This window comes from Plutella xylostella, chromosome 4 (genome assembly GCF_932276165.1).
Source record: "Plutella xylostella chromosome 4, ilPluXylo3.1, whole genome shotgun sequence".
Lineage (NCBI taxonomy): Eukaryota > Metazoa > Arthropoda > Insecta > Lepidoptera > Plutellidae > Plutella > Plutella xylostella.
In genome coordinates this window covers 3525926-3550336 of record NC_063984.1, presented here as the reverse complement: position 1 = coordinate 3550336, position 24411 = coordinate 3525926, and the positions used below count along the sequence as shown (strand labels likewise).

Here is a 24411-nt window from a genome sequence, read left to right as displayed (position 1 = left end):
ACAAGTGACTTTTGACTCAGTCGGCCGGTGGCCTCCAAAGAAGGGTCACGTCGGTTTAGGCAGCACTGACAGCTCGCGATCTAATTGTGTACAGACACAAAATCACTGCACATTGGTTGTCATTGCACTTTTTCAACTTTTATGACACCAACATAATTTGATTTGAAATTGAGGAAGCATAATTCTTATACTATATTCAATAAATTAAATGATAATGTTTTTTATTAGTTAAGTCCATGGTACTTCTTGATTAAATTATAATTATTAATGCCTAACTAAAACTCACTAATATAAAATTAAAATTAAACTAAAAAGAAGATGCTGGCCAGATCGCTGCCACTGTCGGGTAGGGTACCCAAGACGCTGGCCGCGTAACCCCGCTATATAGCGATGCTTAGCCTTTGTGATAGGTAAGTGCCAGCCCTAGGGTCCCTTGAGACTTCTATTAGTCTGCTGCTGATGTCTTTAAAAAGCTGACGTGCCTCCCCACGGCCCTGGGATGAGGAGCAGGAATATAGTGAATGGATCTAAGTGATGACAATACGTAGGAAGATTAGGTTAGGATTCAAAAACACAGTCTCATGGTGCTGGTTGAGGCATGGTCTCGTGAGGATCTGATGAGGGCAGTAACACGGAGGTGACTGAATTTTATTTCAAAGATTTAATAGCTAAAAGCATCGAGTTTGGGCGCGGTGGTAGCTCAGTCGGGTAAGCGCCCGCTTCTCACGCAAGAGATGCGGGTTCGAATCACGGCGCTGACATGTACCAATGAGTTCTTTTAACTTAAGTACAATGTATACCATCGCTCTAACGGTGAAGGAAAACATCGTGAGGAAACCTGCATATCTAGATTTAGCACATCTAGATATGTGAACCCACCAACCCGCAGTGGACCAGCGTGGTGGGAAATGGTTCAAGCTTAGGAAGGCAGTTTAGACCTTGGGGATATGCACAAAGGTTCCACTCGAGAGAGCCAGGTGCAGGTACTTACACCCCCACAGAGAATAGAATAGAATCGAGTTTGTGCTATTAAGTATGTTTTTCAAAGAGAGAGAGTAAGATATTTTAGGTTTCCTCTGGATTAGTTAGGTTTACTGGGTTTACTAAATTCATTCGTAACGTAAAATTGTCAATGACGGAATTTCTTCTATAGACAGTAGCCACTAATAAAAACAACGATATATGGCGTGATTTGCAAAAGTACCTATCTAGTCAACCTGCCACGGGGTGACTTCGGTGGGTAACTCAGAATAATACTAATTATATGTTATTGCATCAATAATAAAAAATCAAGAAAATATTCAAAGTTTCCATCCTCGCTTTCACGCACACAAATCACAAACTCATGCCTTGTTCTAGGAGCAGGGTCTACCCTGGTGCATTTCCATGACCACTTTTCATTAGCGTCCCACCGGTTTCGATGCTCAGCGGAATAGCACCATTAACCATTATTATTCTGAGATATCATCACTTCTTATTCTGAGTTACCCAACATAAAATCACGCCATCTATTGAAATCATTTTTTAAATTAGGATTTGTCTATGGTGTGGTCCCCAAATTTAAGGGCCAAATAATTATATTTTAACCTTTTTTTATACATATTATATTAAAAGACCTATTCAACGATACCCTACCTACACCATCAAAATAACCGGAAAAAATATCAGCCCCAATTTATCATGATGACGTATGGTGCAGAGACGTACTCCTCATATCTATGCGAAATATCAGCTTGATATATCTTTACCCGTTTCTGAGAAAAAGGGCAGTGACAGACAGTCAGTCAGACAGACGGACAACAAAGAGATCTTATAACGGTTGCTTTTTTCCTTTTGAGGTACGAAACTCTAAAAATATGAAAAAATATTATTCTGCCACCAAAAAATATACTTACAAACATACATACATACAATCAAAAAACATTACTCTCCTCCTTCGGCAGTCGGGTTAAAACAAGTGAGACTGATTCTGAACTTTTGTTCTACGAGTTTTAAAAATTAACCAAAAAAAACTTTATCATAGAAACTTTGTTGACACGTGATTTTTTACCATGGAAAACGATATTTTTTTTTCGCGTTTTTGCAAAACTCGTAGAACTAAAGTTGTTCAGAATGACCCCTTGAGTCATCCCCTTTCGGCTTAGTATACCCTTAGTATAACTTATTATCTACACTTTAATACCTGTAGTTACCTTTCTACAAGTAAATACCACATTTGTTTAGAAATCTAATCGGGTTCCGAGTATGGAGAAAAGTGGCACCCCTATTAATTTCTACTCTTTCCTGGTGCCTACCAGTGTAAGTAAGAATTATACTTACTTACCCTAAAATCACCCAAAATGTACTTGAACATAATTGTCAATAAAGTTGGCGAGTAAAAGTTTATCGACCCACTGTGCAAACTAACATGTGTGCGTGTCACTGCGTGTGCTGTGTGAAGAGCATTGAAAACCCAAAATTGGCGCGGCACGTCACCCTGTACGGGCCCTTAAAGATATTTTATCATTCATGACAGAAAAGCATATTTTTTCGAACCGGCTTCTCCTACAAAGGAATCAACATTTCGCTACTGGCTGTATAGCTTACCAAGGAGTTTCAGTGCTGCATGTATTAAAGTTAAGGTAACGGGTCCATATTCCGAGGTAAATAACAACATTTGAAAGTAAGTAAGAAAAATAAGCATTTGTAACCATCAATATTGATGTGAAATATTGTCTTCTGTAAGAATATACGTTAAATTTTATATTTCTTAACACAGATTCATTGATAACACATTAATTATACTTAAAAAAATATAATTTATTACACATGTCGATTTGCCCTTATACCGAGGTAGGATTATGGTTTCTTCCATATACCGAGGTAGCCTGTTCCATATTCCGAGTTAGTCCTGTCAGTGGCTCCATGAGTGTGGCCATGAACATAAGGAAATTACAATCTAAAATATCGATATACTTTTTTAACCCTAAAGTACTCCAAATAAATTTAATTATTCTAAATAGTAGTTGAAAATAATGAAAAGAATTAAATACTCTCCATTTATATTGGTTTTCGTGATAATTTCTATTATTTATGTAACATTTTCATAATTCATTATTGCAACTGGTAACATTGGCTAGAAAAAATATTCATAATGCTTCTATGATGTTCTATGGACTTTTCCAAGCGATTAAAAAAAAAATAGAGTAGAGATGGGGTAAATTGATGAAATAGTGACAGTAATCGAATATAATCGATTATTGAACTCGAATGATTTAAACATTTTTTACTATAGTTTTTATCTAAGTAAGGTCTAAAATTTTTCCACGATATTTTATGTTCTTACTTAAATGTTTAAAAGTTGATGATACGTAATAAAAGTAGATGTGTAAGGGATGAGGAAAAGTATCGAATACTTACAAAAGCCAAATACCTTATCAGTACTAATTTCCGATGAGTACCTAATGTATTTACCATAAACGAATATGATTATAATAAAAGTATCTACCCAGGAATCGATCCAGCATCGATTATTTTTTCATTCAAGCATAGGTCGGAAGCAAGGAACATTGCACTAGGTACATCTCTATGGCGCATGCGCGCTGGACTGGAGGCGCGCCGGCGCCATGTTCAATTTTCCACCGAAAAGTTTGCCGCTATTCTTTGAAAGTATTTTTGTTAAGTCTTTACATTAGAAAACAAACATCTTTTATTAAATTATTATGTTTGTATTTGCAATATGCAATTGGAAAATCGATAAGGTAAGCTTGTGTGCGAATTATTTTAGGAAATTACGTAAAATGGAAATATTTTTATGTTTTTATCAGTAATTTGGCATCAGTTTAGTTACTAACCTAGGTTTTTGTTCTAGCGTTTTCGTTTCTAAACTCACTAAGTTTTGTGAAAATGGGTACCAACTTATAAGGATAAGCTTAATTCTGTCAACTATCCATACAATTTACCTACTTACTTTATTTTTCAGTGACAACAACAAGAAAATGAAAAAATCAACCAGACCCCTAAACCAAACATGAAATGCAGTATACAGGACATTCATTTATCTGGGAATTCTGGGATAACAATATTACAACGGCCATCAGACCTCGAAGTAGAAGGATAATGGAAATAAAATACAGAAATGAAATTAGGCAATTGTGTATATAAGTGTTATAAAAACTCCACGGTCGTGTGTGTTATTTTATTCACCCAAATAAAGTTTTACGTCTACAAATTTCTTTCTTTCTTCTTTTATAAAGAGTAATAAGTAGGTAGTATCTAGTAGTAGTTTCGTAAAGTCAGGCATATCTATCCACACCCCTTTTATATTTAGGAAGAAAGTCGCTAATTCATCTTGATTTTATGGTTTGATGACGGCATCGGATGACACTGCGAAGGTGTGATGTAGTCATATTCCGATTTCCGAGGTACCTACCTATGTAAAATGTCATACTCCATATTAGGGGTTCAGCAAGTATTTTAATAATCCATATTCCGAGTTATCAAATTATCGATTTAGAAACAACATAGATTTGTTACTCAAATCATACATAAAATATTGGTAAAATTATGTATCACTTACGTTAATAGCGATGAAATAACACTGTTTTTTATCATTTCAAATATACATACTAAGTTAAGGTTTTCTATGTAACCATGATTTTTGGGTCAACAATTATCGTGTCATATTAAGGTTCCTAGAGGATATTTTGTACCGCCGAATTAGGTTATAAGCTTGTCACGTTCATCATTATTATTATGTAATCAAGCATATACTTCAAATGTTATTATTTGTAAAGTTATAAGCTAAAAATCATGACATAGTATTTTTCCTTATACCGAGGGTAACTCGGAGTTAGGAACAACGTATAAAAATCAGGCCCTTATACCGAGGTATTTTGTTTTTGAGTTTAAAGGGGTTAAATTAGTTTAAAAAGAGTTAAAATTTAAATTTAATGTAAGTATAAGAATATAATAAACTAAATATAAACTATTTACAAAGTTGAACGTCGTATAAATATTAAAAACACAATTATTAAATATGGCTGGCCTTACGTAAGCCGGGTCGCGTTTGTATGAAAAACATGGCGGCGTCGCCCTCACGGCACATTACATGAGTTTTTAGTAATTTTAGGCAATTTTAAACATATTTACTACATCAAGTAGTTTCAGTTAAAGATAATGAACGATTAAATGTAATTTTAGAGTATCCAAACCTATTAAAATGAGTAATAATCATGAAAATAAATATAACTCGAAATAAGGACGCCATTTTGAATACCGCGATATATGGACCCGTTACCTTATATTTAACCTACTAAAACCGCTTTAAAGCTGACTTCGCCCATGTTTGACTTTTCACTTTACTAATTAAGCTTCCGGCGTACACATTTTATACAGAAGTGTAGCCTACTTGTTTAGGTATAGTTTTAGGTCATCTATGAGCATAGCTGACGTAATACACTTTTCAAGGATAAATAAAACCTAGATAAGAAAGAATACCTAAACAAACGGCCCATACATTTACTCGGCAGAAAGCAATAATTTCTTCCTTCAATGAATCATCAAACATCCAATTTAGCCCAACAAAGGAATCCTAGCATCCCCAATTTTCGTTACGACCGACAAAAGAAAAGTTCTCACCGGCAGAAGCTGATAAAATACGAGAGCTTATTCTGGATAGTAATATGACATCATATCTTGTCTTGACGCTTTTATTGCCTCCTACAGACAACTGCTTCCTGATTGGGAGGAGCCGAAGAACTATAGTAAAACTTGATATGTTTATATGTTTTGGTTATATTTCGTTGTGTTCATGGTGATGAAAGTGTGAATATATATGTATTACTTACCTGCTTCAAAATCATCATAGGGACTTTTATTTATTAAAATATATTAGGAACGTTGCGTAGGTTATGCAAATTGAATTCCTTATTCAAATAGCTTCAAGCTAATAGTTACCAATTTGTATCCATCGACGAAGGTTGCCGCTTGCATATAAATCGGGAGTGCGAGTATTAGGGTTACGTTTGTCGGAGGAGCCAGTACGTGACTGCCTGGAACGAGCCCGTGATCTGCTGATCTGGAACTACGTGGCTCTACGTGGGGCTACGTGGCTCTACGTGGGACTACGTGGCTCTACTTGGATCTACGTGGCTCTACGTCGTGCTACGTGTGAGTCGGCGGTCGCGTCGCCCGTCTCCGTCGAACCGCTGCGGCTAAATCACGGCGACGACCGGGACACTTGAGATCGATATGTGTTTGCACAGCAGTTTGCGGGGAAAAGACTCCACATTTATTTTGAGGATTGTCTTTTTATTGTTAACTTGGTTTTATTTACGATTGTGTCTTTATAATTGTATGTATCTTGGATTAAAATTGATGAAACCTTTTACATAAAATAACAACTGAATAAGTACATATATAGTAAGAGTATCATGTAGCAAAGTAAATGAAAACAAATCCGTTCCCGATTCTTGGCAACGGAGCTGAAATGAAAGCCGTCTAAAAGACTTTGAAGTTCTTACGAGTAGTCCAGCTCTAAGCTCCGCTACTTTCATTTCTAGCTTGGCGTAGACGAGGTACTTGTGTAGGTACTCGTCGTTGTGTGTGAGTAGCAGAACAACAGGAGCAAAGTGTCCCATTTCCGCTGATCCCGGATTTAAAATCTTTTCTCGTCCCGCGCTGAATTGTGGGTTTGAATGGCCGCCGAGCGCCCCGCACTAGTCACTAGCGGACTGAACGAAACTGTGGCAAGAAATGCTTAAATGGAAGGTTCAAAGACGAGTGAAAAGGAAAACTAGGTTGTTAAAATGCAATATTAGACATAGTGATGTGCTAAAGCAGTACAATAAACTTAGAGTAGGCACTAGCGTAGGTATTATTGTTTGAATATCTTTGATCAGTATTGTCCTAGACAGTTTTTTTTAACCTGTACAGTATGTAGCTGGTAGACTGCAATCCAGTAAAGTTATATAGAGTTAATAATAATATGTGTTATTTTTACACGATTCAGTGGGTCCTCTTACTTATTCCAAATCTCCACTGAGGAGCGAAGAGCCGAAGTGAAGTGCCCCGAGTGGTCCTCACTGGACCATAACGAGATGACGAAAATAAAATAATAGGCAAAATATCTCTACAATAATTTGGGAAAAGAATATTCAAGAGAGGATGAACATGAATAGTGGGATAAAAGCCAGTATTTTTTTACTTTTAATTTTATTTGTCTCATATCGGTACGTAGGTATAGCTAAATTTTTCAGGTGAAAACTAATAACATTCGATAGCTATAAAATAGTAAAATTACAGCTGTGATTTACCCAATTGGTTACACAATTAATAATTAATGATATCGTTAAGTACCCTACAGACATGTTTGTTTAAGCAAGTTTGGCCGAACATATGACACATACACTATGGGAGCGGTGAATTTATTATGTTTCCATATTCGTATGGCGGTGGACTCACGTTCCGAAACTACATTTCCATATGAAATCCAATATTCGCTACGAAAATCATGTTGAAACAACAATACGGAACAAAATTTGGGTATGTGCGAACGCGCCCGGACTGCCTAACTATTGTATGTCCAGACAGACAGTTTTCTATGTTGTCAATGCAGCTAGAGTTGTGTCATTAAAGCTTAAAATCACTTTATAATGTATCATAATTCATAACTATTCCTTACATTCAATAATTTCGGTAGTTTTTTAAAATACTAGGCAGATTAATTGAAAGCAGAAGGTGTTTTTCACTCAGAAGTAACTCTACGATTATTACTATTTGCCTCCAAGTCATGTGTAGGTCTGAAGGTATTCCGAAACACAGGGAACGCCACTTATATTAGCGCTAAATCTAGTTACGGGCCCCGAGGCGGGCTGCGGCGGCCGACTCTGGCTTACAATCTAATATGGATCTCCTGATTCCCGTTTCCCTTCATTTAAGCTGGATTCCTATCTCGGGAAATTTAATATCTTATCACAGTATCGTTGCGGTTTGCCAAGCAATAAACGGATGCTGATTCAGTTTTGCAAATCAATTTTACAAATTAAAATACGAACGATAGATGGGACAAGATAAAAGGAGCAATAAATTTGGCTTAAGTGGCGATTCGTGAAAGCCTTGTACAAGCCCGATGTTTTATAGGTTCCCCAAAATGCAGTGACGTTTAATTATTGGAGGATCATCGAAAACGAGCTTACCGCCCTGGGATTAGTTTATTCTTTGTTTAGAGGTTGTTTTTGAAATCAATTAGGAGGTAAGAAGTATTGCAGTCTGATAAAACAGGCAGTAAATAAAGTTAAAGTAGCATCCCGCGACAGTTAAATGGCATCACAAATATTGAGTTGGCGCTGCCGTGTAGTTTTTCCCGCGCTTGGCTTGGCGCGCCTCCAGCGCCGTGTGGCTAGTGGCTACAGCTTTACCCGACAAACGTGAAATATCGAAATTTCCTAAGTCCCATTCTAACCGCTCAAGTTAGCACTTAGCCGCATTAGTTGGTTCGCTTGTTGGAAAGTTAGCTGGAGGATCCGCGAGCCAAACCAATATTCCAAAGTTATAATTCAATTGAACTAATACTCTTTCAACTATATCGGGGTGCCGGAGTTTGATAACGACTGTAAGCTGTTATATAATAGTGCTGATTATTGTTCTTGGGCCAGCATGTAACCACCAGCTGGGGCACCTAATCGCGTGAGAAAATAATTGGATCTAACATTTCTAAATATACATTTCAGAATAAAATCATACCATAATATATAACGTAGGTACTGGTACATGGTAATGTTTATCCACAGTATGAATTGGAATGCATACAACATAGTAGTCTTACTAACTTTTTATTCATTTTTGTATTTTATTCCGTAAATCCAGTGTTTCTTGTAAATTAAAAAAAGTACAACGGTTTCCTTTCAGTGCTCGGTGCGGGTATAATGAGTTCAGGATTAATTCTGTTCTTTCCACGCTCCCTCAGCTGTTCCACTGTGGAGGCTCCCTATCTATTATGTGGTATCGATTCTTTTTCAATCTGCCTGTAGGAATTATATTTCAATACGAATTATTGAGTACATATTTGAAAGAAAGAAATATATAATTTAGCTGCCTTTAAGATACAGAAAAAGAAAAAAGACAACAACACAAATAAGGTAAGTACACAAATTATGTATAGCAAATTATGTACAATAAATGCTAGAATCAGCTATGTTGTGTATTGACTGCATAGCGAAGTGTTTCAGATTTTATCTAAAGACCTGATGTTGCTGTTTTTAGACAGCTTTTTTTATTTGCAATAATCTCGAGACAAGACATAAAGTAAAATTGACTATTTGAAACAACCAACATTTAAGAAACTTCAATATGTAAACTGTCAGTCTGGCTACATCTCCTGACATGCTAAATTGCAATTTCTCCGAATACGTTAAGGTTAAGTTGCGCAGCTGTAGCGAAGTCCCAACAAACTTGAGGAGAGATTGTAGATTAATAACATTGTTTGCAACTAACTGTACAACAAGTAGAACTGCGCTCAAAGGTAAGCTTCCGAGAACTTGGCGTAAATTACTCTAACACTCGCTTGTTTCATTATTCCAACCGATAAGGATGTTGTTGGTGAGTCGTTCGTTTTGTTGCAGTTGCAATTCAGTCAGATTATATTTTACATGTAAGTATGTATAATATATAGGTAGTTACATTACAGATACAGCGATACCCCGGTTGCCTACCTTGAAACAACTGATACCATGCCACATGTACACTACAAATACACACGAAAAATTGCATTGTAGATTTAAATCCTACTTAAAAATCTGTCTACTCGTATTAGACCAGTGAGATAATGGTAATAGGCACCGTAGAAATAAAGACACTATATTTTTATAAACTAAAATTATGTTTCGTCAACATCCGTCGTGTTACTCGAAAGAAAATTGAGTTAGACACAATTTCTATCCCCAATAACTCGAAGGCAGTTTGAAGCTCAAAGTGAAGTTATTACGGCTTTATCCTTTTACAAGTTTGCTTGGTATTCCGAGTGTGCTGCTGAATAAGCAACCGTGACGGCGCGTAGGGCTGGCACCAGGGACTTATTTACTTACTTTTACAAGCTACTGCGTAACGTTACTACTTACATTTCCTGTCCGTGTCGGCAACGCAACGCATTCCGCATCGGAATGACGTCATTTAGTACGCTAAAACAAGTGAAACAAATGAACATCGAATACGAAAATACTCTGTAAGGTCTGTAAGGCCCTAAGAAAGTGCTTCACATGGCGCATTTAGAACAGCAACCCTATTTTTGTATTTGCTCAAAACAGCTTCATTTGCTCGTGATTGGGGCAACATCTTTAAAATAGCGAGTGTCTCGAGCAAACATCGGGCTCCTAAGCACAACATCAAGTTCACATTAACATTTCCGACAAGCCTTTACTGCTTTCATTACGGGAGTTCTTGTGTTCGGGATTTAATGACGTCAATTTGAATACGTCGGGATTGCCTCCTCTCTAGCAGCAGCAGGAGGGTTACTCTATATTGACAAAAAACGATCGAACGAGAGCTTTCGTGCGATCGGCACGTTTAATGCAAAGTGATAGCGAGTTCTCGCGTTGCAGCGCTCCGAAACTTAGTTTTTCGTCATATAGAGTAACCCCAGGGCTGAGCTAGAGGCGTCTCTGCACGGGCATGACGTGCAGTTACCGCTTCTCATTTAAATTTGTCACATTATTTTACATTTCCTGCCGCGCTTCTATCTTTTAATTATCTGCTCTACGCCACTGAGCATACTTTGGGAGAATTTGTTCGTTTAAATTTTATTATGAGCTGCGTGTTTGTTGCTTTATAGCTTGTTAAAGTACTAGATATTAGTAGTTATCCTTAATTAATAAGGACATATTAGTAATATTGTAACTTTACTAATTAATGTAGCACAAAATGTATTTTCAGAAAAGTATGTAGGCCCTGACATCTCTGAGAAAAAGATCTTCAATAAAAGTTAGATGCTTATTACTAAGTACGTTTACACCCTCCTGTAAGCAGAGTTTATGTCATGTTGATCCCTTTGTCACCTGAAATGTGCCATCAAGCTGTCTCGATAGTTTCACGCCTCCAGCTCCGTCGATCGAGTAATTCTGACGAAACGTCAATGGATTACTGAAAGGCAATCTGATTTGTGGTGAGCGTGATCGGCGCCAAAACTCGCTCTATTGCCAAATAAACAAGCACTACATTAACGCTATGAAAAGGTTATCTATGAGCTTTCATTTTGGTCGTTTAGATTTAAATATACGGAAATCGAGCAAAGAGTTAAGATTGGCATCATAATTATTATAGACGTATTCAATTATAATGAAGCAGCATGTTTTATACTCATAAACTAAACAATAACAGCAGAACGATCAACTCTAACTTGTGATAAGTTAGAGTCGATAATTTCTAAACTTGTAAAAACTACATTACACGATAAAACCTAGCATAGGTAATATAAAACCAGTAAGGGTACTTAATTTCTAAACGTAGTGTTGTAAAAACTGTGCTGCAGCGTGCAGCCTGCATGCAGCCTGCCAGCAGTCACCGTGTCGAGCCTGCGACCGGCGGCTAACTGGCAGTAATCGAATGAGGACGTGGGCTTCGGACAGTTATTGTGCTTTTGTTACGTTCTTCATTAGCTTTGTAAGCTTTCCACCACGGAGCTTTTCGAAAAAATGCTTGCCTGGCATGATTCGCTATATAGGCTTGGATGTATCGAGATGTGGGTCAGTTGCAGGATGCACAAAGGGGCAAATTGAAATGCGTGCCTAGGTACATAGTATCATCACAAACACAGCTTGGCACAAACATAACTTCCAAGGCCCGACAACAAATAAAGTACTTACATATTTGGTGGAACCCGACCCAACAGAGGTTCAAGCCCGACATCACAGCAATATCCAACTTCAAACTATGCTCGTCTGTTTGACAATCGCATTATTCGCTCCTGCAGGTGCATAACTAAAGGCATTGCCTCCTCGGGGAGCCTCCGCTAGACGGGACCAGCGCCGCCTGGCGGCATAATGGGGGAAGCTTCTTTAATAAACCGCGGGACACTTTCCGCAACATGAATTCGTAATGAGATTTGAGCGCTGTTTGCAACTCTCTTACTACTGCAAAATGACAACAAAGTACAGACGGCTTAATGGATTTTTTGCCGTATCCTGCGGTTCCCGTTTGTCTGAGTCAAGTAGCGTTTAAAATTCAAAACTTTACTTCAACTCATCTTTATTAATTTTGGTGAGGATTAATTTACTTGGTAAACTAAATAAACAAAGTCGATTTTCCCGGAAGTTGTACATGATGTCAACTTCACCAAGTGTATGTCATTTTGAAGAATCCTTAAATTCATATTTAGAGGACTTACAACAAACTTGTGTAGCATCTGTTGTGAAGTCTTCAAGTTCTGTTCTTTATACAAAGTTTTGTCATCATAATGTACTTTTGTGTATAAAGAAACTTGTGTTTTCAACTTGGCGTGTTTTAGTCCCTCCGTAGTGTTTGTCACCGTGGCAAAAGGATTAAATTATAATTCAGCTGGATTAGCTGTCAGTCGCTGACATATCCAGGGTACGGCGCCGGACGTAGCACAGTAGATGCATCACATCCACATGGAGAGGCTCTTTTCAATAAAAGATAAAGAAGCATTTTATTTGGCACTCAGACAAAAATAGCGAAAATAACAATACAACAATAACAATACAAAACAAACAATAACACAACAGGTTGCTGTACAGAGCATCAAAAGTGCATCAGCTCAGCTCGTGCTATGGACAATGAGGCCACAGCTTCAGCTGGCCCTTATACATACCTCGACAAGATGTGACCAATGTTTGTTTGTCCCTTATACCGTGACCAGATGTGACCAATGTTTGTTTGTCCCTTATACCGTGACCAGATGTGACCAATGTTTGTTTGTCCCTTATACCGTGACCAGATGTGACCAATGTTTGTTTGTCCCTTATACCGTGACCAGATGTGACCAATGTTTGTTTGTCCCTTATACCGTGACCAGATGTGACCAATGTTTGTTTGTCCCTTATACCGTGACCAGATGTGACCAATGTTTGCTTGTTGCAGTGGACACGACGGCGCAGTACGACGCGGTGCGCGCGTACCTCAAGGAGCTGGACGTGGGCAGCGCCGTGTGGGTCGGCCTCATCCGCAGCAACCCTGATGGGGACTTTACTTGGACGTACGTTACTAGTAACTCTATAAAGACTACCTACATCGGTTTCCTAACTGAATATATCAGGATAAGAGCTTAATGACATAAGATAAGCCCACGGCTGAAATACCGTTAAATGACTTCAGCTCACCGTTTGGGCCTTAGATTCTGCATCCCTTCTCTAAAATGAAAATAAAATTAAAATACGTTGTGTAATTTGAAAGATCTAAGCATACATATTATTATGAGGTTCATGCAAACATGATAAAGACATACGTTTTCGCTTTGATCGCAGTGCTAGTGATATTGCTGCCTGTGCCTACTTACTGCTGCAAACTATTGTATTTTCTTCAAACAATCACCCACACCACCACCTCCTTCCAGTGACTACCGCGGTCTAAGCAGCGAGGGCTACTGGAGCGCGGCGCCCGACGCCCGCGCCGCCCCGCTGTGCGCCGCCGCCGACCCCGCCGCCGACTACCGCTGGGAGGCGCGCGCTTGTGGCGGACCCATGGTGGCGTCCTTCATCTGTGAACTGCCTGGTGAGGATGTTTATATGGATAAGTCATGTTTTATAAACTATGTCGAACAGATAGACGAGAAAAGCTATAATTATAAGGAGTTTCCGAAAATAACGTGCGTCTATAAAGAGACTTATATAAATATGAATGCGGAGGAAGCGAAAGAAAAATGTCAGGCACGTGGGCATCCATTGACTCTGCCTACCCTTCTGCTAGGCGTGAGCATATATATATATGTATGTGTGCGGATGGCCATGCAGCTACAAGCGCAAGGCCTGACCTAGAAGGAGGCCCAGGACGGCGCTGCGTGGCGGTGGTGGCGTGACTTTCGTAAATGCTCTTTGTACCACCGGGGTACCATAGGACAACAAAACATATTTTATAAATATTGAAGTGTAGAAATAGGGGAATTTTCGACACTACGAAATCTAATGATAAATGTCTGATGAATTTCTGATTCAGTTACTTCTACATAATATATGTATTATTTAAAAAAAAAACTGTAAAATTAGGGCACAAATTGGTTAAATTTTATCCAATAAGATCTAATTTTTTGATGCTTTCATATTTATCATACATGGTTCTACTCCATGCAACAACTACTTCAATTCTTCCTCACCTTCCACCATACTAACCTCTCCCCTCCCCCGCAGTCCCGCAATGGGCGTCGGGCCCCTCCGGCTGCATGGTGCGCGCGCTGCCGGCGCTGACCGTGCTGTACCTGCCAGAGAGCGCGGCCGTGCAGCTCACCGCCGACTGCGGGCTGGCTGGCGTCAAGCGCGTGCAGTGCACTGGCAATGTGGTAAGAATGATTCTTCTGAAATCAGCTATGATCGAAGGCTACCTAAAATTAACCCATAGGCAGCGTCACTCACTTTTCAAACGTCGCCGTCGGCAGATTCATACAATTTGCGTCTGATTCTGATTTGACAAGCTGCGAGCGACTTGATAAATGCTAATGTTCGGTGGTTGCCCACACAGTAAAGTTTTCCCGTGAATAAGTTCACTCTGCCTCAAATGGCATTTTCGTGTGGTTTGAAGGGATAAAATTGTTGCTTATGTGTTAATCAAGTGTGTCTGCTTCATGCATACCGATTCATTAAAATTGGTCCAGCAATTTTTCCCTGAAACTTCTCTGAAAGAAAAGAAATGTCCAGCCATAATTACAGACTTTCTCTTTAAACATATAATTATAATGTAGAATTTTTGTTATTGTGGTTGCTGTATTTAGAAGCGTAAGTATTTACTTAGTGTTTTGTTACAGAAACGAGAAGACCTTCTCGGAGATTTATCGTGTCCTGAAGAACCTGAAGAATCTACAACGTTATTGATCAGTGAAACCACAGCGGAGTCCATCACATCTGAATTAAACACAGAACAAGATCCCACGCATGATGTGACAATGAATGAAAATATCACAACTGACCACGTTACGGAAACTACTCCCGAACCAAACGTAGTAAGAATAACGCCAATTCCTTATCAATTAAGACCGATTATCCATGAAGATCCTCCCTACGTAAGGGTTCCTTTGAATACTAATGTGAATATTCACATTATAAACGACAATAATTTAGAAAGTAATGACATCCCGAAGTTTGCCAATGAACATGTATTATCAGAAGAGGAAGCTAACAAACTAGAGGATGAAAAGTACATGGCACACAAACAACTACATAATGACCTAGCCCATATTGGAAATATTCCAAACTTTGAAACGATTTTCAGTCAACCAGCTGATCATTTTATTCCTCCTCTGGTTATGGCTAAAGCTAGAATGGGTAATGACATGACAGTTTTATCTTTAGAAGAGAAACATGCTCAGCAACACTTAGAACAATACAAGCATAAAGGATATGGTGAGCTTCATTATGTACCAGACTATCATGTCAAACAAGAAACTTTATCAACTACTTCTGAGACTACAACGACTACTACAGAGATGCCCACAATAACTACTATGTTACCATTAAAAAACAAAGAAGTATTTGGTAAAGACATGAAATCTACAAAATATGGATCTAAGAAATATAATGAGAAATATTCTGGCCCTAAGGTAAAAAATATAAAATCTTTAGAAAAACCATCTAAATATACAGATAAACCATCATTAATCCAAACTGAATTGACAACTGTGCAAGTGGAAACCACAACTAAGGATATAATCAATAACAATAATAATCAGTCCGGTGGTGACTCAGGAATCGATTTATCTGTCATTATCAAAGATACAGTTTCTACCGAAACAAACCGTAACTTAATAAATCCTAGTACCGAACCAAGCAACAAAATTACTTATACCGATAACAAAACTAAAAAACATTTACCAGAATCAATTACATCGGAACAAATACAAACCTCGACTGAAACACATTTGACGTCAATTCCTGAAATGACTCACGAAATAGTTAAGATTACAATTCTAGATGAGAATTCTTTAAACACTTCAATATTTGAAGTGACCACTAATGTCCCCATTAGTGAGGATGTTTCAAGTACTACAATAAAACCTGTAGAATATAGTGTATCTACAAAAGAACCTCTTATCACTTCACCTACAATAAGTATATCGACTGTTACTGTTGGTGATTTATCAACGACAGCAAATATTAAAATAAATATCTCTGAACAAACAACACCAAATGATGTTCATACATCTGTCCCACCCAAAGAAACAACCGAAAATTTAACGACTTCTGTATTTGTTACTTCAACACAATCGAGCAGTACAGAAAATATTGGTACAACTACTGTTACTACAAATAAACAATTGAACGAAAACCCTATCACAGCTAATGAACAAGCAGTTTCCAGTACAGAAAACACTGATACCGATACAACACAGAGTAATAAAAACGAAAGTATCAGTAGCCAACCAGAAGAGCCTCATATAATGGAAGATTTTAATGGAGAAGATTTAATGCATTCCGATGAAGTAATAGACGACTTGAATTCACCACTTCTTTCGGCTGCCAATGAACCTTTACATCGCCCAAATCGGTCTAGAAGACCGCAACAACCATTAAATAGGATTAAAAAGTTCAACCCATTCCGTATATTAGGTTAATTTTCGTTATAAGAGTATGGTTTGTAACCTCACAGGAAGTAGTGATGACTGATATTTCGTACGGAAGTAAAATAAATGAAATTAATTTATCAGTCACGGTATACATCAAGACACGATGCACTAAGCTATTTGTTGTGACGAGCAGCACGCCTGCGCCTGCACAGTACCACCGTAGAAGTAGATGATGGACTCACGGTACAGATCAAATTAATTCGAAAGATTTCATAAAGTCAGGGTTTCAACATCAACAATCATTTTAACTGTGTTTTTCTTCTTTGCAATTTATAGAAAATATAATTATATTATTTTAAATCGTTGTAGGTAATTTGTCATGGCTACTCTTAAGGTAAAAGTTAAGTATGGATAGGCTTACTTAGATATCATCGTTTTCAGCTTCTATAAAATAGATTATTTATGAGCAACTTTAAATATTAGTCAATTGAATACATTTCAGAAATAGCTTAGCTATCTATAACTTAAACTTACGTAACTACTCTAGAATCAATTCGACACCATTTTTGCCAAATAGTACCTAAATAATAAAAATAAAATCGCGGGAAATATGTTTTTAGATAAACTTAATTATAAATAGGCATCAAAGATATTAAGTACTCTAGACTTTCCAAACTCTTTGTAGGAAAACATTATATCACAATCTACGAAACACAAATTCATTAACCATATCATGTTAGATTAAGAAACCTACATACATTACAATGTTTTATGGAATTTATTTTTATGAAAATTTAAATTTTGAAAGTTATTATGTGAATAAGAACGAAAAATAAACAACACATAGGCAAAATATTAATTTGGGAATTGGAAAAAAAATATACCTACATCACATAGGTAAGTACTTACCTTTAATTTTGCCTTCAAGTACCTGTAGTATTTAACCTATGTGCTGTAATAATTTAACATTTTATGTACTTACTGTAACTAGTGTAATTAGAGTTTAGAGTTGAGAAGGATTTTTAAATAAAGTTTATGAAAACAAATATTTTTTAATAACTACCAAACTGTCCTAACTTTTATAATAATGTTTTGTCTCTTTCAAAAGTTATAAAGTTTGTGCTTATTAAAGTTTTAGCTAATGCAGGTTTTAGAGTGATATTTTATTAGGTACATGGGAACGCCTGTCAGTTGGTTAAAATTTCGAATACATTTTGGTCTGAGACATATTTTGCGGTGGTTTAAGAATGAGAGATGCTATACAGGAACGCGGACTACGGTGTGTTTTAGCTGTTGATGTCCGCAGATAATATTTGCGAAGTGATGTAAGTACTTTTAACAAGTCCCGCCTCTTTGGAACCTTTTCCATTAAAATTGCCTTGGAAAGATTGAATTTTAGCAGGACTTATATTTGTGTTCACGAAATAGGTAGGTACTTCCCAACGAATAACTCATAGATAGACGTGATGTGACGTCTATTTTATACCTAAGTTGTATCATGATGTTCATACCTTTCTATAGTAGATAGGTAGGTACTTTTTGTAATCTTCAGCATCAGCTATAATAATTTTCCGGAATGAAAAATGGCTTCATTAATATAAACAATTGTATCAAATAAAAATATTTTTAATAAAATAACAACCAGCAGTAACAGCTTATTTTTAAACAAAGTTTTATTTTATTATTTTAGCACGCGTCATCACGTCGGCAAAACCTACTCCAATTCTCTTTGAGGTCGCTTATAAATTTTAACACTTGACTATCGTCGTTTTTGTTGACAAACGTTGCCTCTTCATTTGGGATAAGAAGATTAACATTTAATCAATGGAGCACGACCCATTATACATATTTACAATAGTTATGTAAGCGAGTCGCAGCAAAGATTCCAATCCGAACAAACTGCGCCACTGTAGTATACAAATTCCCATTTTCATATAACTTAATCCTGCGGTAATAGAGATGTAGGATCTTTATTATGAGCCCGGGGCTACATGGAAAGGTCATAAAAGTAATAGCGGTCCCGCAGACTCTGTGAAAAACCTCGGCTTACCTACCTGACCTCCTGCTGTCTGGGGAATGGAAACATAACCTCTTTTTACGATACCCAGGGTATATGAGTCCAATATACAAGAAACATTTAATTCCACGTAGGAAAGGGCACAGGAAGTAATATTTGCAACGAGCGCAATGGAAGAAAATAATAGAAATAGAAAGGATATAAGTACTTTATATATTACGGTGTAGCTGTACTGTACACGCAATATCTTTTGTAATCTAGGCATCCTATTTGAGCGTTAGTTCCGTTTAAAGAGTTTTGTAGCTCAGTCAGAAGGTGGTGTAATAAGTGAGGGTGAGGTGTGAAGCGTCGAAGCGCTGTTTTACTGAAATGGGAGGCGCTGGAAGTAGGACAAAGGTCACACGGGCGTGTAGTGGCCAAAGCGCCATACATTATTCAGAGTTATGGGCCTAGGCTCTTCCGGCCGCTGCCGAACTGTACGGTTTATTGTTCAAATGGAATTGAGGCCCGCGCAGTGAATACCGCTCGTGCAACACAACACAATACAATACAATATTACTTTGCTTGTAATCCAGAATACACATATTACAACTCCAGAAATAAGTAGGTTACCCTATGAGAAATAGAAACATTGCATTGGCTGCAGAGATATGTCAAAGATTGGCTGTCATCATGGCTATTCTAATAGCAATCTAAAGGTAAGTGTATCATACCCATTCAAAGCACAATACGCGCTAATATTGTGACTATTTTTTATGAGTGCGCAATATATTTTTATTTCAATTCTTAAAATAATAAAAAGATACGTTTTTAGCGACCGATATTTTTTATAAATATATACGCGGCGGCGGCGGCGAGTGCTAAGTCACCCCCCGCAGATCGAAGCACGCATTATGCAGATTGCTACGAGGGGTCGTGTAGTCGTGTTAAACTCCAACCACTTTACGTAGCGTAGCTGTGTACCGTGTACGCTATATAACTAAGGCTTTGGTGTTGGTAAATAACATTCGTACAGTCAAATTAGCCAAGGCTTCGATTTTTGCTATAAATATTCCTAATTATAACGTATCACTCTAACCTAACTAAATACCAACAATTTCATAGGAATCGGTGTTTCAGGAAGGTCACTCTAACTTTGAAATCTAATTATAGATTTTATGTAATCGGTAAGTTTAACGCAACTAGATAGAGTCACTAGTGAGTTTTTCACAAGTAAAGTGATCTCCAGATCACAAAAACTACCTATTTATATTATACCTATTACTAAGTATGGTTTAAATAATAAAATCAAGTCTGATCAAGACAGGTTGAGGGTAAATTGCAGCATGCACATTAGCGTCAGTGTTTTATGTATGTAGGTAAGTCCGATTAAAACTCCTAGCAATTAAAACTTTTTCTATTAGAAAAACAGCCTTTCTGAATAACTTGACCCCATTACGAAAACAGGGAGGGTTTGCAAATTAAACTCCATCTACATACTAGGTATATACTGTTGTGTCTATTTACAAATCATGGTTATATTATATACTCTTATTCAATTTATTACATACCTAATATAAAAATAGGTAACAAAAGTAGCATCAATATACCGCTGTAGAATACAATTCAAAATCAATTACGCTCATACACATATTCATGGCAAAACCACTTTCGTCTGAAAACAAAATGCGTTGAGGAGTAAAAGGAAAATCAGTTCTTTTGAGAAAACATGAAATCAAAGTTTTTCCATGAGGAGACATATTGGAATACGGGCTCTGAACTTAAAACGACTTTTGCAAAAGTGCTTATGCAAAAGCACGGCTTCTCAGACGCTTTATATGTTTAACTTTCGTCTTATAATAAAATAAAGCCTTTATTTGGCTGGTAATAAAGCCTAAAACGCAGAAGAGGTAGAACGTGAGACGAATAAATGATATTAACCCGGTTACATGGATTTCGAATGAGAAAATTCAGCCTCTATCCCTCATGAGTATTTTTTTTATTATAACCTTGTAGATTTTGATTATACCTGTTAATAAATTATTTGAAATAACAATATTGATGAAAGAAAGAAAGAAGAAAGAAAATAATTTTATTTCAAACACACAGAAACAACACTAAAATAAAATAAAACAAATAATGATGGAAGTAAGTATACAACGTATATATAAAAGCATTAACAACTATGCTTAGATTTAGTTCCAATTTCTCCATTGTTGGTTAGAGCATAACCAGATTAACCCTGGTTAATCTCCTTGCTCCCTGGAGCAGTGGTTGACTTTTGACACATCTGTCATGAATTTTATATGGAGATGACGTATAGACGTCGGTTAGATAACCGACTATGGCGAAATTGGCACTAAACTGGTAACTTGCTAACATCTCAATATGTTAGTGCAATGGAATGGGTTGTACAGTATAATCGAGTTGGTAGCATCGGCAGAGTGTGTGCACTGTGCAGTCTGTGCATGAGCTAGAGAACCGGATACCGGTCAGTAACCGATGACTTCGCTTCCTATTACCACCTCTCAAGTAGCACAAAGGGCCGCAATTTATTTATTTATAAACACTTTATTGTATACTAAAATAAACAGTTCAAAAAAATGGACTTAAAAGTAGTGTATACAAAGGCGGGCTTATTGCCAAGAAGCAATGTAAGGTCCGTTTCTGAGACCTGAGATCATTCATGCATACAGGCTGTGGTCATTCTAAACAACTGAAATAAAATTAAACTTCCCGTTGTAAAAAAACCCACTTTAGATCACGTCACGGTATTACTTACGAGTATTATATCAATGGTTCTTTTAATTAGAGTTTAGGTGTGCTAAAGATTTAAAAAAAAACTTTCAATTTGCTTATTAAACTCCGTCAGAAAATTAATTAAGCAGAAAAACAAATGAATATCACATCTCACAGTCTTTGTTTTCTGCACTGAATAGATTGGATTTAAAATTAAAATTTTAATAAAAGCGAACGGAAACTTGAGATACTGAAAGAAAGAAAATAATAATTATTGCAACTGAATAATTTTCTCAGCTTACTTCATCCAAGAATAAGTTTACGCTTGTGTTTTTTTTTCAAGAATAGTGTAAAGAAAGAAAAAGAAAAGAAAGAAAAATATTTTTATTTGTCTCCATAACACATATTAAAATGAAAATAAACTAAAACTAATAATAAATTAGAGACAAAAAGGGGCAGACTCAGCATCTGCTGCGAGCTGCAGGGCAGCAACGCAACGCTGTTTTTCAGCCTGTCCCTGTGCATGCACTTACGTTAAACATAATTATGCAAACAAACAAACGGAACTTGTATTAAACACACTATTTATAAACAATAGTAAACAGTATATTGCATCGCTTAAATCAAAATATAATAATAACATCAGGTGTCCATAAAAGTTTTCTCAACAATACGGCTTTTAACAATTATTTTGGATATTGAAAAAAATTCTTCTCAAATGCTTTTTAAAAGTCATATTTGTCATCGGTTCATGCAATGGTGGGGGCAAATCGTTCCAAATTTTGGAAGCCGCATATTTAAAACAACCTCTATAGCCCTCAGTGTTGTGCCTAGTCATGATAATTTTATGGCTCTCCTTACTTCTGGTGTGATGATATGTACAGTGATCCCTTGCCCAAACAAATTTTGTATATAGGTATTTCGGTCTCCTACTTTGTACAACTCGTTGAAACAAACATGCGAGGTGCAATTTCCTGCGTGCTGACATCTTTAAAATACCTTTTTGGTTCAAAAATGGTGACACATGAGATCGCCTTGGAATATCAAAGCAAAAGCGCGCACATGCGTTTTGTACACGTTGTATCGCACGTTCAGTTTTAGCAAACAATCTCGGCCCATACACCACATCACAGAAGTTGAACAGTGACAAAACAAGCGATTCTGTTAGCAAAATACGAACCCTTTCTGTTAGATAACATCTAATACGGTACAAAACTTTAAGTCTGAAAAAAGCGCTCCTTATTATATTGTTAATAATATGTTCAACATAGCGAAGTTCACTATCTAAAACGAGACCTAAATTTCGCGCTTTTGTGACTCTTTCTATGCTTTGTTGGTTTATTTCAATACAAGGGTTCATTTGAATAATCGATTCACATTGTGTAAGTAAACGGATGATGTCATTCTTCGATTTTAAAGTAATAAACTCGGTATGATGTTTGTATTCATTCCTGCGTTTATTTCACACCAAAGTGCAAAGCTAATTTTACATACTAAAGTCTAGTTAGAGTGGTGAAAAGTGAAAATAAGGAGTGTTGCACAAAGACTTCTGAATAATCTGTCGTGAAGAATCCCCGACATCCTTATCCTGGCGCTCGCGGAGGCTCCACTGTTCTCTGAATTCTTTCCGTTCCTTTTAGATGTAAATATTTTCGTTTCCCTCGCCTGTGCACCAAGTTAAAATGATTCTTTATTAAAATGTTTGCTAAGCTTTCCTTTCGTTATTAAATTACTGTGTAGGACAGGAGAACGCTTTTATACATTTTTCCTTCTCATTGACTTGGAACACGATTATCTTTTACTTACGAATGTTAATTATAAAAAAATACGGGGTTTTTTGTCATGGACTCTTTATTTATGTACCCCTTTTGGAAGTAGGTAAGAAACTTTTCGGCAGTAAATTGTTCGTAAAGATTTACAATTTACGGAGAGGCCGAGAACTCGTTTTCATTTTAATTTGAAAGTTTTTTGGCACAAGTTTTTATCACCAAGTCAGATAAAAAGTTTGGTGAGTTGAAGACTGAAGACACCCGAGTCCGCCGTGTTCTATGGTTGAAGATTCAAGGTCGCATGTGACGAGGAGACAGAGGAAGTAAATAAAGCCTTTTTTATATTATCAAGTCTATTATTTGGCAAATCGACAATTGTAAAAAAACAAGTATGGTAAATTAAGTAAGTAAGTGAAGTAATTTCAAGAACGTATTCCCAATGTATCTGGGTCTGTTTAAATCTTATTTCATTAAACTTTGTAAGAATAGCAGAGAGGAGCTTATCATTTCAAAGGAAAACTTTTTCAGTCATTTGCGTGTGATTGTTAAAACTTTTTGCAATTAAGGTACTTAAGTGAATCTTTAAAAGAACTGTAATGACATATATTATTTACTCTCTTCAACTAACAAGGTAGTTACGGCATGGACTGGGAGTTCGAAGTGAAATATGCGGCCCGGTATGGATCCCATTATTAATTAATTACCTACCTAACCTACCTACCTACGATGAGTGACAAAAATGGTACGAGTATAATCGATATTTATCCCTTATTGTACTAGTATTAGAGGATATTCAACAATAATCTAGTTGAAATGATAAAAAAACTACTTAAAGAAGTATTTTCAGCGCAAATAAACTGACACATTTATGTGTAAGTAAATATGCAAATAGGATTTCACACACTCGTTAAAATGCACGATTCGTTTAAAATTTAATTGACAATCTGAACTGCATGAATAAAGGATACGGCAATATACGAGACATTAATTCTTCATGTCACTGTAGTGGTTACCATTTTACCAATCAGAAACGCGAATCCCACATGAAATATTCATCATAAAATATAAAATGCTTTATGACGACCGAAATGCATCTATACCTATAGATTTGTTGGCAAAAACATTTATTACTTACCTAATTCACGTGATCTATTTATTCATAATAATATTAATTTATTAACATCACTTCAAAAGAAACTCAACTTAAC

At 36.8% G+C, this 24411-nt stretch overlaps 1 protein-coding gene across 1 annotated transcript in view; it reads left to right on the top strand.

Moving 5' to 3' along the window:
- The window catches only part of LOC105383698, a 48285-nt gene extending 30540 nt beyond the window's left edge, over positions 1-17745 (top strand). The window contains exons 3-6 of the mRNA XM_038121238.2: positions 13072-13186; positions 13544-13701; positions 14334-14482; positions 14945-17745. Coding sequence (XP_037977166.2) covers positions 13072-13186; positions 13544-13701; positions 14334-14482; positions 14945-16747 — 2225 coding nt within the window. The 3' untranslated portion in view covers positions 16748-17745. The remainder of the gene's footprint in view (positions 1-13071; positions 13187-13543; positions 13702-14333; positions 14483-14944) is intronic.
- The last annotated feature ends 6666 nt before the right edge of the window (positions 17746-24411 follow it).